Genomic DNA, 19288 nt, shown 5'->3' on the forward strand with positions numbered 1-19288 from the left:
TCTGTGAATAATGAGGAGAATGTTTTATTTGAATATTTAGAAGTACAAATAAACTATACAGTGTTTCACAACAAAAGATCGCTTCGTTTTTATGAAGTATCTTGTATTCCTTACACCAATAATCATCTCACAACCCATAATGGAGGTCCCAGCCCCCAGATTGGAAACCACTGCTTTAAATCACATACAGTATTTATGTCAATAACAAAATATATCTCATATTGATGGGTACACCTCTTTTAATATGTACCTTCTGATTGAATATACAGTATTTTGGATAAATAATTTCTTTTTAAACTGCTCTCTCTATAATCCAGAGGTGAACCACCTCTTTCTATGGCCATGGGGACATGGAGAAATGCAATTTGTCAAAGGAGGTGTCTTTGTGCCACATTTCTGTGCCTCTGTTATGATCATTGTAGTATTTTCATTTGCATTTAGTCAATCATTGCCACACATGTGCCATAACGTCCTGATTGAACTTTTTCACGCACACAGTACAGTCATTCTCACCTTTGAACATCATGAATTAAGATAAAAAAAAAAAAGGCACCAGGTTCTTTCCTGCTCATTTAACACTGAAGTATTTCAGCATAGGTCCATCTGTTTGAAGCTGTTCTACAATGCTGTGAAATTATTAGGAATAATGCAGCATTAAGCTTGTGAAACTGTGAATATGTACACTTAATCTTACAACTGCCCAATTCATGATAATGGTATAAAGTAAAATGAGTGTGTATGGATCATGTTGAACTTAAAAACAGTTCGAAGAATGACCATGAAATCATGAAAAATGAGCTTCCATTTCTTAAAATACAGTTTTATTTGTGAATTTACACTGATTAGCAATACATCTAAAAGCAACTCCATTAGATAACCATTTATATAGGATTTTCACAGGTCACAAAGTAGCTTGGCTCATTCTGGCATGCCAAAGCAAAACTCGTTCTTTTTTTAAAAACAGAAAAAAAAAAAAAAAAAAAAGAGGTGGATAGAGAGGCATTAGTAAAGCAAGGTGCAAACAGTTGGAAACAGAAGAGGAGAAAATAAAAAGGATGCAATGCACATTCAGTTCATCTGGGAGCAATTTCTGCTCATAAAATGGTTAATAAAAAAAAAGCCTAGTGCTCTCTGCAAACTAAAAGAAAAAAGAAAGTGTACTGCGATTCAAATGGAGGATGAAAAAAAAAAGAGAACTTTTCTGGAAGAGAGATGGCATGAAAGAAAAAGACAGTCTGAGTGATAAAAACATGGTGTGTTAGTGTCAGGTTGTCCTGTCCCCCCTGCCCTTCTCTACTATACACACATATGCACTTCCATTTCCAAACTCACACCTCCCTTCTCCATCTTTCAGTTGTGACCTCGGCTTTCTGCCCAGAGCCAAAAGCTATCATTTAACACAGCTAAAGATTTGTCCCTAAACCCTCCCTCCTTCCAAATCCAATACTTCACATTGCTAGCTGGGATATTGGTACATCTGGTTTAACTGTATGGTGGGGGGGTGGAAGGGGGTTGGGGTATATGGCAACCCATCACACTTTGGCTTTGCAGAGTTCAACTGTGGGTCATCTGACAGTTACAACACGATCGTGTTTACTAGAGAAATTACACGAGGGGAGGATTTAGAAGCTGAAATGATGACCCGGCTTGCAGAGCGATCAAATAAAAATACAATGTCCATATGACCTCCGTATAATGTTCCAGTCCCAGGAGGAAATAAATCGCAAATTAAGCAAATAGGCGTAGCTGCTGTGGTTGTGGCTACTGGAAAAAAAAAAAAGAAGAAAAAAAAAACAAAGTTGTTTTTTTGGGAGCCTGAGGGGTGTCGATGCAGTCACTGGGGTGATTTAACAGAGGTCTTATTAGGGTCCTTGATGGCCGAGCGGGCACACGAGCATCGCAACCCTTGTCTCATCATTACAAACAATGGAGGAAAAAAAATTACAATATGGCTTTAAAAACACACACACAAACACACCAAACTAAAGATGTCACCGCTCCACACTCCAAGACTCTCATTTCAGCTGGCGACTGCAGATAGTTTGACGTAATATTTCAGCATTACACTTCCTGGTTTTTTTTTCGTTTTTTTTTTTTCTGAGTTGAGAAGCAGAGATCGTTTCTCATGTGTGACACCAATGAAAGACTATTCTTTCTTTCTTTCTTCGTTCGACTCACTTTCAGGGTCCTGACCTTTCTCCGACACCATGCCTCGCTTGCTACTTGCCAAACTTTTACAAAATACTTCACAATCTCCTTCACTGGTGAAACCACCTGCGACTAAAAATGTGTTATATACCATGAGAAAAGTGCAGCACAATAAAATAAAAAATATATAGTTAAAAATCTATAGCCAACATATCCAGTTTTCATATATCTGTGTTATATAGTAAATTTGTGTACTCTGAAGATTAGAATATAATTTGAGCAATCAGGCGTCACTACAGAACATAGTCAGCCATGTAAAATCAGTTCTTGCAAAAAGAGAAAACATACGCAACATCTGTATTCTCTGGAAAAGCTTAGAAATGAGTACAAAACAGAGTTGACTAATACCAAATTTGTGTTCAGTAAAAAAAAGATCAAATTTCATGAGATGACGAAGTAGACACAAACAGTGACGCTTTACTAAAATGAGATTGAGTCGTCCTTTCTTCCAATTAGTTTGGCAAAAAAAAAAACCCATTGAGATGAAGAGGAGAAGATATGAAAATGCTACATAAATATTCTGAGAGTCAGCGGCTCTTTGAGATAATGTCAAGTAAGTGACAGACCGCCAGCCTTCATCTTCTCCATCTCGTCCAGTCTAGTAACCCTTTAACTCATCTGCAGTTCAACCACAATCAGCTGAAGAGACGGTTTGTGTCAAAGCCTGTGCTTAGAGAAGCTTGAAGCCCGCGAGGGAGCGAGAAAAAAAACTTCTCTCACCGTGAATAAATCAACACAAACCCCGTGGCTGTTTTTCTGAGACCAGTTTTCCAGTGACTTCAAATTTCATGTGGCCTCTCAGTTGCCTATGCAGAGTCAGGTGACCAGAATGCAAAAACTAAACCATAACAGACATGGGGAGTTTTGATAAGAAAAAAAGAAAAGGTTTCATTTCAACTTGTGCAGTTTTACAACGCTCACGTTGCAATCCAATCATTTAATAAAATTGGATTTTGAAGCAAGAAATACTCGAGGTGGTTTCAAGTTCTGTTCTCAGCACAGGAGGAGCCAGTTATTCAGGATCTAAATGGCCTCAAATGACACTTTACAGCTTCCAAGGAGCCCTGTTAGAGTCCTGCATGGGTGATCAGGTGTGCAGACACCCAACACCCGCTCAACTCACCCTACAACTGCTGCAACTTTAATTTGTGGACCCACATTAGCCATCCCAAAAAATTCACAAATGTGTCTTTTTTCAGGAGAGACCTCTCTTTTTTGTTACAAACCAATTCATTTTTATGTAATCTGTTCCTCTGCCTTTTGCACATAAAACTTCAAATAAAATTAAAAACATAAAGGGACATTGAAAACGGAGACAAAATAAAAACACAGACATTAAACAGAGATGGTGGCTGCCGCCCCTCTTTCTTCTTGTGTGCAGACGGCCTTCCAGCCTGCCCGTCCGCTCTCAGGCCTCCGTCTTCTCTTTCTTTTTGTTCTTCTTCAGGAAGGACGGGGTGCGGAACTTCTTCTTCTTCTTGGTGTTGGGCGACTTGGAGGGCGAGCTCTCGGGAGACAGAGCCTCCTCGATCTTCTCGCCGGAGCGCACCGTGATCTCCACGCTCTCCACGCTGGTGGTCAGCTGGCTGACGCGCTTGGACAGCTCCTCGTCCACGTCGCCGTGGTTGTCTTTGCCGTTCATCAGGCCTGTGTGGTTCTCTGAGGGAGGCAGGAGGAGGAGGGGTGAGGCACAGGTTAGGTGAGGACAGGCCCGTAACAAGAAACAGAGCAAGGCCACATTCTACAACACACACACACGCAACCAACCTACCTCTCATTACCAGACAACACCCTCAATGAATATATGACCATAAAGCTTATGCTTCACATTAGTGCAAAGTTCAAAGATTACTAATGTGGGAAAGAATGAGACTACAGTCTGCAGCTCAAACAGACTGGTGGAATTTCTGATAACATTTATAATAAAAATGAATTAAAATTCAAACGATTATCAAATAAAATTGTCCCAATAAACACTTCAAATAAACGGCAATAAAATCTACTATAATTTTTCCAAAAGACGGAGATGCTTTGGTAAATAAGATGTTGGGAAACACGAATTATGCTCACAAACAGTTGTGATTGTTGTGTGATTGCACAGACAACACACAAAATGATTTTGTTTTTTAAAAAAAAACTGTGTTCATTTTGACAGTTCAGGGCTGAACAGACTCCAACACAGAGAGCTGACACATCTGTTTTTACACGCAGATCTACTCTCATGTCCATCATATGGGGGTCGACATGAATAGTTGTAAAATGTGAACAAATTCATGTTTTGGGGGGAAAAAAAAAGACAAGAAAAGCACATAAAATAATGTTGTACTTTTGCTGGAATAGTGTATTGGACTGCATTATATTTCACAGGCGTTCACCTTGTTGTTGCGTCTGCCCACGAACGTCTCACGTAGTAAATGTGAGGCTTTCCTGTCTCTGCCGTACCACACACGCTAACGCCATCTGAACTGTGTGTTGATCTTCCGCCTCCCACAAAGAGACGCGCTGTCCCCGTGCTCTACTTTCATAACATCCCTGCCTAAAACTCCAGTGACCTGATAGCCCAGAGAGTCTGTCCTCCTTTCACCTTAGAAAATAGGGATTTGAACAGTGGACTACACCCACTCCCTTAATGACTGTTCACGTAACAGGCCTGCTGGTGTCACATCTCTTTCTCTGGGTTGCAAATGCAGGTTAGAGGATGCAGGGCAGCGGCATCATGTAACTGTGCTAAAACACTGCCGACTTCTCGGGTTATTTTCATCCTAGCACAAAAAACCAGAGGGTGACATTAAAAAGCGGTTCACACAACAATTGACCTGGTTTCAGCATAACAACTGGCTGACCTCACAGCGCTGGTGTCACAAAATATGGGTCCCCTGAGCCAGCGTGCTGTCGTGGGTTAATTGTTACTCATTGTGTGGTTTTGCGTGTTTGTGCTAGAGGGAAGCTGACAGGAAGTCAATCCCATAGTGTCATTATTTACAGTTTGTACAGAGGCCGCTGTGATCTTTGTCTCTCCTGGAGGTACACCAACTGGCTTCAAATGTCAGAAACAAGATTTGTATGTTAATAGGTATGAGGCTGTGGATCCAAAAGGCAACAATTCAATACCCAAAAATCATGTGATGTGACATCATAGCCTTATGACATTATAAGGAAAGACGGCGGCGAAAGATCTCATGATGATTTGTTTAATGATTCTCGTTTGTGGTGCGTTTAAGGACGCTCCAGCATTCAAAACTGAGAGTTTGCTAACTAAAAAAATAATAATAATCTGGTCGGTGTTCTCTGAAGAAACTAAACTAATTAATAACTAATGTGTAGCTCCCTGTAAAAACACAAGTCCAATCCTATTGCGAAGCTCTGCTAACACATCTCCTGGCTCTTGCTCTGTGCTTCATGTACAGACATGAGAGTGGTATCGATCTTTAAAACAAGGTAAGCAGGTTTTAAGCAAGTTAACACCATTGCTTCTGTGATGGATGTGATGGGCCTATCATAAAGAAGTTCTTATGACTTGATTTTCACATTGTACCGCAATAATGGAAGTCGGCCGGCTCTATGGGAGGTAAGAAATTAATCTGTATGTATGCGTTATCGAGAAAATGTAAATGTATGCCTTGAAAAACTGTCAGCAGTGATGTAAAGTAAGACAGTGAGTGCCTTGAAGGTTTCCTTCATCACCTCTAGTGGGTGAAGATGAGATTTCAAAACCAACAGCAGTTTCAATGATTTAGATGGGTGAGATTTTACATTAAAATCATCAGTGCAGCACAAACTTATAGCACAGATCAGTGGTTTAGGTGCAGAAAACGGAGCTCTTAGTCCGTTTAATGCGCACACACACTCAAGCACACATCAGATCTCAAAGACACACAGCAAGGCAGTGAAGATCATTCTGAAAAACACTCTCTCTCTCTCTCTCTCTCTCTGAGTGAGCGATACCTTCTTTAGCTGGAGTGCTTTGCGGGGACTGGGTGAGAGACAGAGACTGAGAGAGAGTGGAGCCGTCGTCGGAGGTTAGATCGTGCTCTCCATCTGCAGGGCGGGTGGGGTGGGGGAGGGATGGATGAGAGGATTGCAGGGTGGTGTAGAGGATTGAAGTAGTGGGACGACAGCAGGGGTGAGTGGGATGAGAGGTGGGTGGGGTGGAGGGATTTGGGATGAAGGGTCGGGAGGGGGTTCGAGAGATTAGTGGTAACATACACATGTTAGAATCAGGCCATGCACAGCTGCTTTTACACGAAATTTCCAAAATCCATGTCAGATATCAGTTTCTGCTGGTGGTTGAGTGTGCACTGTAACATTCTGCTGTGCCTTAATATTCTGGTGATGGGACAGATGCCCTGAACAGCAACTTGCTGCAGGTTGAATCCCCACAGCTCAGGGGAGATCAAACATATTACCCTGATGCCATCTTTACCTAATGTAGACCTCATGAGGTCAGATCTGCTCAGCACTTAAATCATAATCATGTCTAAAAAATAACTTAAAAGACTTTTAATGCCCCTTTTTTTTATTGCCCAACCTATCATGGGTTTGTTTTTTTTAATCTGTGAGAGCACCTTATGGTTCCTGGCTCTTAATGCATGAAAAACCCATTTTTGTTTTTCTCACACGACAAAAAAAAATAGTTTTATAAAACAGCTTTTGTAAGCACAGTAAATGTGACAGTCCGGCTCAGCATTAGTAGCTTCATTAGTTGTTTTTTTTTGACACTGATTAGTGTGAATGAATGACATTTCCATATCACTTCCACACATTCATTAGCACTTTCAGGGTTACACATTCAGTTGGCTGGGGCGTTCACAACTCGTTCTTGCATAGCGTATAGAACATGGTTGCATAACAGCCTGGCCTGTGCAGTGAAAGTGCTCATACTGTATGTTCTCGTATGTGCTTATCAGCTGCTGCATGCATAATGTGCGAATTTTAAGAATGAATGAAGTCTGAAGTCAGTGCATTTTTTAAAATGTGTAACAGGTCCTGTCATATTGAGCATTACTCAGTTTGATGAAAGCACACCACTTACAGTAGGTAACTGACAGCCGCAATATGGACTTCAATTGTATCAGATTAAATGTGTGAAACCACACTTTAGATTACAAAATTAATACACAGAGTGGACAGGACATAACTGATCACAGGCTAAAAGTGTGTGTGTGTAGGTGTGTGTGTGTGTTTGTGTAGGTGTGTGTGGCCCAGGCATATATCAGGCCATTACAGACGGTCTCCAGCTTGCATCCAGATTGCCCATCGGGGATTCATGGGGCTGTGGGGGCAACAGTGTCATAGCAACGGGCTCCGCTCCTGTGGTGGGTGTGAAGACCTGCTGTCTGTTCGGTCTGCCATCTTAGTCATACTGGCCTCTCATAAATGTGCAGACACACACGTACACACTTTGACACATGTACCATGATGCACATGAGAACATTTGGATGATCTGATAAACATGCATGAACACATGTGCATGCTAATGTACACACACGTATACAAATACACACATAAGTCTAATCCAATGTGGCAGGGGGCTGTACGGAATAGGGGACTAGTGGACGACCCCCCCTTCACTGTCTGTTCACTATTGATTTTTCCCCTGCCTCTCTGAAAGGCAGCGGGACAGAGGGCTAATATGATTAGCACTGACTATCCTGTGTCTGTGTGTGGGTGCATGCGTGTGTATCTGTGTGTGTATGTATGTGTGTGCGTGTGGGTGTGTGTGTGTGTGTGTGCAGGCACAAGGTTAATGTAGATGAAGGCAGCAGCGGATCTCACAGGGACAAGCCCTCATTTTAAAAGGTATAGAGGTGTGAGTGTGTCTGTAGGTAGCACCCCCGGCAGTGTGTCAGAATATGGAAGTGTCCACTGGGATCACTGTAAAGGCGACAGCACTACGGACCCAGGACTATATGGATGTTTATTAATAACAAGTCTGCTTAGGACACAGAACGAAGTCAGGATGTACAGTAATCAATCTGCAAGTCAAGATTTGAGGGACAGATTTGCACATGTTAAGATCCTGATTTGAGCACCGTTTGAAATCTGCTCCAGCTGTTTTAGCCGATTCTGAGCACTTGAAAATGTCAGATGGCGCTTGCTAATAACTAACAGGCATCAGCAGGACGTGCCTGTATCTGGCTGTCAGGGTCATGTCTTTTCTACAGTTTAAAGTCTTTGACACAAATGAAAAAGGTTCATGGAGCACACTAGGAAGTAGGCTGACAATTATTAGAGGGAGGAATCTACTAGATCTGAGACTTCCGGGTCAAATCCAATAGATTTTACTAACAGAGTGTGTAAAGGATACAAACTAGGGCTGAAGTCATGCTGAGTTTTTGCAGCCAATAACAAAAGCTGGGAACACTGGGCAAGATTATTTGTTTAATTAAATGATAATACGGAAGACTTTGTTGAAGTACACTACAAATTGAATATAAATACCTATAAATCTAAACACAATATATTCCATTTAAAGAAGTATGTTCACCACAGGAAAGATGCCCTTATAAAACGGAGTGCTCTATGCAGTAGAAAGGTGCAAATATTTCTGTTATTGGTGCTACATGCTGAAGTATTCCCTTTTGCTCAAAAGGTAGAAATCGTACATCAACCAGAATGCACTGCGCCGCTATCCTCACCAGCTGGTGATGCTCGACTCTCAGCTGTGGTGGTCTCTTCCTCCTCCATGCGCCATAATTCCTCCGCACTGTATTCTGGCTCAATAAGTACCCCGAATGTTTGATTTCCAGCATTAAACTGTTAAAGTCGTTTTCTCGCAGCAGACAGACAGAAAAGGTGGAGGTACTATCTGTAGTTCCAACATATACGCATGTAAAAATCAGCATTGTATCTAGGATTGTATGCATGAATTTGCTACCAATTAAATGCTTTTCGCTGGAGTTTACGGCATTGCAACAGATTTCTGCCAACATATAGACTGATATGAGGGATAAGCTAACATTGGCTGATAACACTGGTCCTACTGATGCATCAGCAGGCTCTGACACAAACGAGAGCCAAAAATGAGAGCACACATCTTTGAAGACAGGAAAGACATGCTGCTCACTCAAATCTAGTGACAAATTTTGCTGGCTAAAACTAATCTGTTCCTGTGTGCTTTCAAACTGGGGCTCACAGATTGATTACTGATTGATTATTTGAAACCGGCTCAATAATTTGTTGTTAAACGAACCTTCATGATAGGATTGGTCGGATTGTTTGCTGCTACCACTGACGGAGAAGTCTTTGGCTTTGAGTACAAGTCACTGTCCGTGTGTGTGTGTGTCCCTGCCAGTGTGTTCACTCCATATGTCTCTCAGTGTGACTGGGCTCTTGTGGTCTTTGCAAGTTGAGTGTAAACGAGTTCAGAATCAAGTCCACACACACCTATGAACATCTAAGAATTTATGGACTGCCGTGTATGAATTTGCATTGAAGTTGGTGTGTGTGTATCTGTCGTACCACTGAGGCCCAGTTGCCTCTTCTCCACGTTCTTGTGGTACTCCACCAGGTCCTTCTCTGACAGCTCACTGAAGGGGTTGGGAGGCAAGGGAGCCATCTGCTCCTCCTCTGTGGGCACGTATGGCTGGGGAGGAGACAGGGAGAGGGGTGAGCATGGGAGCACACACACACACACACACACACACACACACACACACACACACACTCTGAAATGCAAAAAAACCAATGCATACACACACACACACGCACAGTGATCTACATATTGCAGCATAAAAGCATGCACATACAAAAACAGTTCTCTCCTTTTATGCTACACACACACACACGCACACACTCAGAATTATTTAAATGCACAAATGAAAAAAAGAAAGATCATTTACACACTCCCAAAGACACACACACACACACTCAGTGTGTCTGAGGCCAGTCATTTTTACAACATAACTAAGGCTGCTCACATAAAGATAAAAGTGTTGACCACATCACAAAGAGCTCCTCTAACCGCCAGCTCTGCACAGTAACTCTCAGACAATTAGTCTGCAAGCACAAACACCTTTTTACCAGACTGTGAAAAATAAACACACCAAAAGCACAAGATGTGGAAAAATGCAATTTAAACTAGGAGTGCGGTCATACACATGTAACAAGTCACACACATGCATACAAATGCACATTTTATAACATGTCTGCCTAGATTTGGTGTAAAAATATGTCTTAAAAACCATCATGCTCTGACAAAACAACTCATTTCATCAACTCACACATGGGAAAACAGCGAATGTAAGTTTGTCGGACGCAGACAAATAAAACTGGTGAAAATCTATTTAAAACTGGTGTCAATCCTAGAACACAACACTAATGAATACATGCAACGCTTGCTGTTCTGAACGGCCAAAAAAGGTGAATAAATCCACGAAAACAAGAGAAATAAAAACATCACTGCAAACAATTAAAAAACACCTGAGGATATTTACCAGAACTTTTATCTGCACCTGATCCTTTAAGACAAGAAACCGACCACAAAACATCAGCATCAAAATGACTACATTGGACATTTTAACTTAAATCTTTTATATTTATATTACTTTTTAGTATTTATAAGTGTCTAATTCATCATTTGTCTTGATAACAGAGTACAACTATGAGGTTTCTTTTGCCTTTCAAAATGTGCTCACTTGTCTCCACCTAGTGGTCAAGAGGTGTCATACACTAACTGTGCTCATACACAGCAACAGAACACCAACGGCTGTGTTTTCACTTGTTTGACTGGTTAAATTTATTTTCGGGACGGTGTTGGCTACTGTGACATCTTCTTCTTGTTTTGTTGCACCTGGGACTGCTTACACCTTCACCACTCTTCTAAGTTCATGAAGTTTAACGACTTCGGGTAATTTCCAGCACAACTCTACCAAATTACAGCCAGAGCAGACGTCTAATCAGCCACTATAACTGGAAACACCTTTATAAGTTATTGCTCTATAAATAAGCAATTAGGTAAATCTCTATTGCTGGTATTTTCTCAGTGCAGCAGGGATGTCGAGAGGTTTAACAGACTCTGGATCCTGCAGCAAAACTTCTGCCATGTACAGACACAAACTTGACCTGCTTTTGGAGCTTTCGGCGAAAACATGAAACGTAAATGTCTCTGACTGTGAACACAAAGAAAAAACACCACTGAAAAGCAGCTGCTGTTTATCTTGTTGCTGCTGCTGTTTATTATAGCATTTTAAAAACTGGTAGACATTGATGAAGACACATAAAAATCTGATTATGTGCTTTCTTCAAATGACACAGGAGAATATTTGTTGCTGCCGTCAACATCAGACAACCCTGTGCCTTAATCTTATTCTTACTACTTAATTACTGAATAACTTATTCCATGTAATTGGGGAAGTTTAAAGCCAGTCTCAAACAAACAAGTATATAAGGCACTTGCTTCTTTGTGAACAAGCTGGCTGAACAGTCTGTGAGGCCAGAAAACCCAGAGAGTTTAGATGTTTTCATCGGAGAGAGGAAAATCTCACCCGTCGCGGTACATCATCAGGGATGCCTGCGAGGTGCTGAGAGCGCGGCCCCGACGTCATCACATCGAAGCGGTTCTGCTCTCTGATCTGTAACAGGATAAAATACACAACAATGCCATCAGGAAGCAGGAAGCATTTGGAGCGACTGACGTGGTGATTTAAAACTATGAACAAAACTATTCAAAGCTCAAATGTAAATGACTGAGATGTTAAATCCAGCCTTCTCCTCAGATAGAATACTTCTGTTTTCAGAGCAAACTTAAATTCTTTTTTCAAACAGAAGCCAGAACAAAATATCACAAAACACACAGAACACACCTTCAGATTCTCATCAACTTGATGTTATTGTAACTTTAGGCTTCTGCTGTGAATGTCGGTCAACATCAGCGTAAGATGATGCCACAACTTTACATGTAATCATTCAGGCTGACAGAGAAGAAGGAGTTCGACTCACTTTGTTCCTCTTCAGCAACACCTCGCTGGGGTCTGTGTTGAGAGGGACAAACTGATTGGGGTCCTCGATCCGGATCGGGGTTCCCGTCTCCTCAGCCTTCATCCACTGCAGAAGGGATAAAAAAAATGTCTGCTTAAAACATTAAAAAAAAAACGAATGTATCTAACCTTTTTTATATGCACAGCACAACCCAAAACAGCATTATTACAATCAGATACAATCAAACAACGATATGGAATCATATGTAATAATTAATCAGTTATTATAAAAAGCAGGTAGTTTCACTCTCTATTTACTGCTATAAGTTACAGTAACCAACCTAGTCAGCAATCAGCTGTATTTGTACAATGTTTTTATCAAGAGGTGCTGGTTACAGACTGGGGGAGTCTGAGTATCTCTTGTTTTCTTTTGATCATTCTTACTAACTGTGTCTTCTATGTGGAAGTGCAACATTAAAACACTGGAATACTGCTTTAAAGTTAAATGCCTTAAAGAAAGTGACATCAACCAGTGCAGCTGAAACAGTTCTCTGTTCAGCCTGTAGGTGGCAGTCAGGGTCAGGCTATGATGTACGTTTTGTTACTTCCTGTTAAAGTTTATTATATGAATCCATTTTCACATGTAAACACATAAATACACATGTAAACATACCAGAGTTATGTGTATTCTATATGATATTATATTCTACAAACAAGAAGATATAAAGTTCAGCATCATGGATAGAGAAATCAATATAAAAACTGGAATATTTATCATTACACACACACACACACACACACACACACACACACACACAGACACACAGACACACACAGACACACACAGACACACACAGACACACACAGACACACACAGACACACACAGAGACAGACACACACACACAGAGACACGGACACACACACACACAGCTCACCGTGGTTGTCCGGCTGTTGTAGCGCTCCTCTCCTCCATCCACATTGACCTTGGTGTAGCTGTTGGGGGAGTTGAGCCAGCGTGTCTTCTCCCTCTGCTGCCGCTGCTGCAGGAACTTGAAGGGCAGCCGCGTGGCACCGCCGTCGCACTCCTCCTCGAACATAAATGCCGTGACCGTGGCGGGGATCTCCACGTCGCTCTTGTGCCTCGGCTTCTCTCGCACGATTGGGTGCCTGTAGGCGTAACCCGTCCTGTAGCCCTGCAGCGGGGGACGAGATCACACATGAAGTTGGTTCTCTTTGATCTGAGGTGATTTGGTTTGTGGAGGTAAAAACAGAAACCTCATGGCCTCACAGGATGCTAATTCATGTTTATGTAGTCCTCATTTCACTTCTGTTTCTCCATCCACTCCTTCTACTGCTGTGGCATCCTGTTCACCCCATGAGGACCATTAAAGGCTCTTAAATCAAAGCTCACATCATTATACATACAATAAAGAGAACGTTTTTCATTCAGCTTGTCAGTTTTACACCAGGAGAGACTGAACAGAACCAAATGTATGACAGTAATTAGCATTTATTCTGTGACTTTTCCTTCCTGTAATGCTGGTTCAGCTGCCAGTTTCACAGTTAGTCAAAAGAAAAAGAAAGAGAAACAGTGTTGTGACCGCAGGGTTTCTGGCAGCACAGAGGACACAGAGACATTTCCTGTCTGACCCTTTCTCTCTTCCCCCTCTCCCTCTTCCCTCTCCTCTTTATCCTCATCCTTCGTTTTCTCTCACAGTCATTTACCCCTGCCCCCCCGCTCTGTCCCTGAACTCTCACTTGATCCTAATGTGTTGCTGACATTTTTCCACACTTGGCTTGACAGTGGAGTTCCGTTCTTTTCCATTTTGTTCTTCTCTATTCATTTCTGCTCCATGGTCAAAGTTGGCCTATCAACTTGACTTGATCCCCCTTTTTTACCCAGAAACATTCAGCTCAGCTCGCTTGTTCTTTTCCTGCAACATTCTACTTCAAAATTCAGACCCTTTATTTACACTCTCACGGAGAGAGGAACTAGTTTATTTCTTCCTTCTCATTCTCATCCCTGTGTTTGGGCTTTAAACCAAGATAAACCAAGAGTTTATCTGATACAAATGCTACGAGTTTAGGAGGTGTGATAGAAGAGAGACACTGCAGGGGAGACACAGAGATGAGTTGTACGGAGTCCTGACAGGCTGAGTGGAAAAGATTTGAGAGAAAAGAGAGCAGAAGAAGAAAAAGAGGGAAAAGTGGAGAAAAGAGATGATGGCTGAGAGAGGGAGACAAGAATTGTGACGCAAGGCGGACAGACGATGAGGGAAGCTCAGACAGAAAGAGAGCAAAGACATTCACCACAATTAATGGCCATGAACAGCAGCCTACAAGGAGACACAGCAGCTCTTTGTGGTGAAGCAAATTCTTATTATTTCATCATCATTCCTTGCTTCTTCCCCCAAATCACTAATTATCTTTTAAAATAAGCCTCTCTCTCCTCAAACTGTTTCTGAATAGTGCTTTCGAATGGCATTTGCCACTTTAAAAGCACCCAGGTCTGCTGTTTTGCTCCCAGTTTAAGGTTCTGTAGGGGGCGCCATTTTCTAACTGTTCACCCACAGTGGCCACCACTGCACATGGTTATTAGCTACCCACTCCCCCTCCAGATCATCACAAAACAGAAAACAGAAAAAGAGGATTTTTCCCAGGGAGAACATATCACTGCAGCTTGTGAGGCTATTATGAAACGCTTTGTGTTGTGTCACTATAGTGTTTTATTAATCAATGACAAATAAAAGCCAAAATAGCATGTGTTTTCAATTTAAAGGACTGATTTTGTAGAAAAACAACTCCTCACATGGCAAGAGGATTCTAGACTGGAAATTCCTCCATCCCCATGTAATTCTAATATTTGCCTCTAAGCTTATTTGTACAAAGATGACACAGAGAAGTGAAGTGAAAAGTGGAGGTTAGGCTAAGCGCTCATATTATAGTCTAGTGATTTAATGAGCCTACGGCATTATGATAAACACTATCGGCTTGTTTGTTTCAAATCTACAAATCTTCTCACGTTGGTGTGTGTGGACTCACCAGATTATCCAGCATCCTCATCAGAGACTCAAACTCCAGCTCGCCAACCTTCCACTTGTACTGGCCAGACATGTTTACAGAAGCCGTCGAGGCCACAGCATACACTCGTGATTTGTACTTCTCCTGGTCCAGTACTATTAGGTTGTCCACGCCACCAGCACACGAGATGGCGTTCACCTATAAAAGCACAAAGTAAGGACGGAGGGAGAAGCATGTGAGCATGTGACGGCTTATGCAACACAAAATAGACAGAAAGGCCTTTTTATCACCGCACATCTGTGGCATTAGATCATCCATCTAAAATGAGAATATGCAGGAACAGATGTCCAGCCAGGGCCACCTTCCTCACAGTAGAAAGACACAATTCACCAAAACCAAATGAGACACCCCTCAGTCTAAAGCCACCACACCACCAGGGGATGTACAGTATAGTACAGTACATGGCATACAGCAAACATGGTTGGGGGATTTATTTATAGAAATTAAGCTGGGCTTTGCAGGATGGATTAATGTTTTCTTTTGCTTGACTGGGGAGAGTCAATCAGGAGATTTGGTATGCCCGTTACAACGAGGGACACAACAACATCTCTGAATTGAACACTCAAGTGAACACAAAGCCACACAGAGATCCCAGAGCAAAACATCAGACAAAATCCCACATGACACCAACTACAAGCGCTCTGCCACATATCATTTAAATATCCGATGACTATACATCTGCTGACACAAACACTGTCCGGTCATCGACATTACCTGGTAGGTTCCAAATGTTCCTTTGAACAGATTTTAAACTGGACATTATTTCAACATTAACGAATGAAGGTCAGTTTGGTTGAGCTTGGATTTGTACTGCAGCATTTGGATGGCACAACGGACATTTATCAATTAATCTGTTTCAACTGTTTATCTGTTAATTTTAGCAAATATTTCAACCATTTATCTTAAATGCATCGTGTGGCGTTCATGTGTTTGGCTGACTCAGTATATGGATATATTGTTTTAATCAAACTGTTTCTTCAAATTAGTTCAGATACTCAACTATCTGACCACATGCCCCCTGCACTGCAGAAGATGACAGAATTCATCACTGTCTTCTTGACTGAGATTTTTACAATACAATTACATGAAACATTTCTCCTGCCTGATCCTTCTGAAATCCCCTCCTCCATCTCTTTCAGCTTTATTACTGCCTCACTAAGTAAAAGGAAGAACCCCACCCCTCTCTAAATGCTGCTTTGGACCGACATCAACAACAACACGTCAGCTTCGCCGAACTCCTAACAGCCTGGCTCTGAGGCTGTTCAACCAACCTCTTCCACAAAGCAAGAGATTAGGACTTATGGCGTGTTAAAATAGTGGGAGTGGGGAAATGTGAAAACTGCTGCGGACAGATTAGATTTAGCGGGAAAGCTGTCGCCCTGCTGGTCTAATACATGTGCAGGGGAAGCGTAGTGGTGCTGGAATGTGCTGGGTACCCAGAACAGCAGCGTGTGTGTACCTGGATTTCGCAGGCATACTGGGCATTGTAGATATAGTGAAAGGCCTCTTCGACGGACTCCCCGAGAGCAACCACACCGTGATTCCTTAGCACCAAAACCTGCAACACACACACAAACCCAAACATTGATTAGAAACGGCACAACAGTGTTTAGACGTCCATTTGTCCAACATGCTTTAGTTGTGACTGTACAATTAAGTGACGGGCACCTTAATTAATAAATAATAAGTAACAGTTCTGACTCCATGAATCAACAAGGGTTGAGCCACTGGATGATGAAGGCAGGACGTGGAAACACAGCAGCGGTGGAAATTCCCTTAAGGTCCCTGAATTTTTGCCAATTTAAAATCTGGTGATCTCTGATCATTTTAAAAGTTCAAGATCCCCTCATGGGGAGGCACATGCAGGGACAGACAGAAGGCGGTGCAAAAGGTAACGCAAACACTACTGACATTTCAACAGGATGTGCTGGTCTGACTGTCTGCTACTGTTTCCTATTTGAAATACACCACACCCTGATAATTAGCTCATTTCTCTTTCTTGACTGCAAGGACAAAGAATAAAAACACCCCTTCCTTGAGCATTTTTAAAAATACCTTTCAAGATATAATGTCTACACATCAGTACCAGTTATTCTGACATCTTTTCATAGCTTTGCCTGCTGTCAGTGTGAGTGTAGAGTGTTTGGATCAAAAAGGGTAGAGTAATTAAAGGAATAGTTTGACATTCTGGGAAATACTTTTGATGAAGCCTTGGATGAGTAGATCAGTAACACTCTCTGTCTGCTACAGTTACCAAGGTGACTGTAAGATTCCAGGAGGTTGCTGCATCTGGTAGAGAAATATCTCCACCACAACGTGCTGTTTTGAAACTTCTGTATGGAGTTATTTTTTCATCCTGATTCCAGTGTGCTTGACTCATCTTGCATCTTACTGTGCACACCTGAGAGTGGCATTGATCTTCTCATCTAGTTGTTGGCAAGAAAGCTAAGCATACGCATTTCTAATTACCAAACTATTCCTTTAAAAACGATGAGGACTACCCAGCAGCAACACCTCACTCAGTGTTTATTTTTGTCTGTCTTCCTACCTTCGCCGTAGGCCCCAAGGCCTTCTGAAGCTCTCTGCGCTCCTCCTGATCGTCCAGACTGCCCTGGTAGTTGTAGTAGGCGATATCACCCAGGATCAATGCCTCCTGGGAAATGGGCAGGATGCCACACTTCATAGATGACACCTAAAGCGGGGACACACGAGAGATAAGAACATTTAACAGATGTTACAGCTGTTTTATTCATCTGAGTCTGCAGCTGACATGACAAATGCTTCCCATTACAATGTCTATTTACAGATAATTATTCCTTTTTTCAGTTAAGATGTGTTATAATTACACTTTTAAACATTTCTAAATCTCCCTGAAACAACTAAACTCAAAATCCAATATCTGCTTATCACATTCCCTGTCAAAAAGAGCTTCAGGTGTTCTGCAGGTTTCACAGGAGGGTCTAAGTGCTTGCAGGGCAGGTCTGAAAACTTTCGGGTGTAACATGAACTTACAGCAGCCGTGGCAGGGGTGTGCACATGTATGATGCAGCGGATGTCTGGACGCATTGAGTAGATGGCGGCGTGGGGGCTGAAGCCCGCAGGGTCGATCCTCAGGTTGGTGGAGCCCTGCTCGATCACATCCCCGATGATGTTGACCTTCACCTGGGGGAACAAGGAGAGGAGACAACGTGAATGGATGCTTCATGGATTTCTGCTCTGGAACTGGAGCTGATGGATGTAAAACTCTCTTTATCCCCAAAAACTCTTTTTCTGAACAGGCACTCAAACACAAGCTAAACAAGCATTCTGAAAACTTGACATGTAGAGGGCTCTCCTCAGAAGAGAGGAAGGAGAATACGATGAACAGAGGGAGACATACTGTAAAACTAACCACGCCCAGATCAGTGTGATCAAATGTGCCCAGAGACTGACACATGACCAGATCTGTCCCCTCACACTCAAACACAGAGCTCATAATCTTCCAGCATTAACTGAGAAGACATAAACACAAGTCAAAATCAATGAGCATGAAGACAGAAATCACATTATCAACGATTGCTCCTCTTTGTCTGCTCCTCTCCAGGAAATGAATTGGAGCGTTACTAGGAAAACATAAGATAGCCAGGGAGTGGACATGACGTCCTTTCTATGACAACTTCATTAGCAGCCAGTTATTAGATTACAGGACGGGAGAGAAGAGCGATGGAGGGTAGGATAGAGGTAGAGACCTGGAGGGAGCAGAGCTGGATAACCGGAGCAAAAGAGAGAATGAAGACAGATAACTGGACAAGAAGAGACTGAGGTCTAAAACCTGGTGGAAGGGCAGCGTCAAAACCGACTGCAGATGTCAATCCTCGCTGTAAAACCTAATAACAAACAGAAGTCACAGCTTTGCCTGCAGACCTTGTTTGTAATTGCCATCAATGCAACCACATGTCGATCTGTGATACAAACCAGAACCTACAAGCTCACATTTCTCCTTCACAATACAAAGTGTGCGTTATCACAACAGGAAAAGGCATCCGTCATCCAGTCTGAGGCTAATAAAATACACTCAGTCCAACTGGAGCCTGCTGAATAT

At 42.2% G+C, this 19288-nt stretch overlaps 1 protein-coding gene across 6 annotated transcripts in view; it reads right to left on the reverse strand.

Annotated features, from left to right (window-relative positions):
* Positions 1-970: 970 nt before the first annotated feature.
* add3a (adducin 3 (gamma) a) overlaps positions 971-19288 on the reverse strand; it is a 92867-nt gene continuing 74549 nt past the window's right edge. For 3 of the 6 annotated variants that reach the window (XM_070856492.1, XM_070856490.1, XM_070856489.1), the window contains 11 exons: positions 18220-18369; positions 17756-17899; positions 16667-16765; positions 15169-15345; positions 13062-13319; positions 12148-12252; positions 11694-11780; positions 10644-10667; positions 9670-9793; positions 6154-6246; positions 971-3867 (listed from right to left, as the gene is read on the reverse strand). In XM_070856492.1, the coding sequence (XP_070712593.1) occupies positions 3617-3867; positions 6154-6246; positions 9670-9793; positions 10644-10667; positions 11694-11780; positions 12148-12252; positions 13062-13319; positions 15169-15345; positions 16667-16765; positions 17756-17899; positions 18220-18369 (1512 nt within the window). In that variant the 3' untranslated portion in view covers positions 971-3616. The remainder of the gene's footprint in view (positions 3868-6153; positions 6247-9669; positions 9794-10643; positions 10668-11693; positions 11781-12147; positions 12253-13061; positions 13320-15168; positions 15346-16666; positions 16766-17755; positions 17900-18219; positions 18370-19288) is intronic. The other 3 variants (XM_070856493.1, XM_070856494.1, XM_070856495.1) reach the window with 3 other exon arrangements.

This window comes from Pempheris klunzingeri, chromosome 3 (assembly GCF_042242105.1).
Source record: "Pempheris klunzingeri isolate RE-2024b chromosome 3, fPemKlu1.hap1, whole genome shotgun sequence".
In the NCBI taxonomy this organism is placed as follows: Eukaryota; Metazoa; Chordata; class Actinopteri; order Acropomatiformes; family Pempheridae; genus Pempheris; species Pempheris klunzingeri.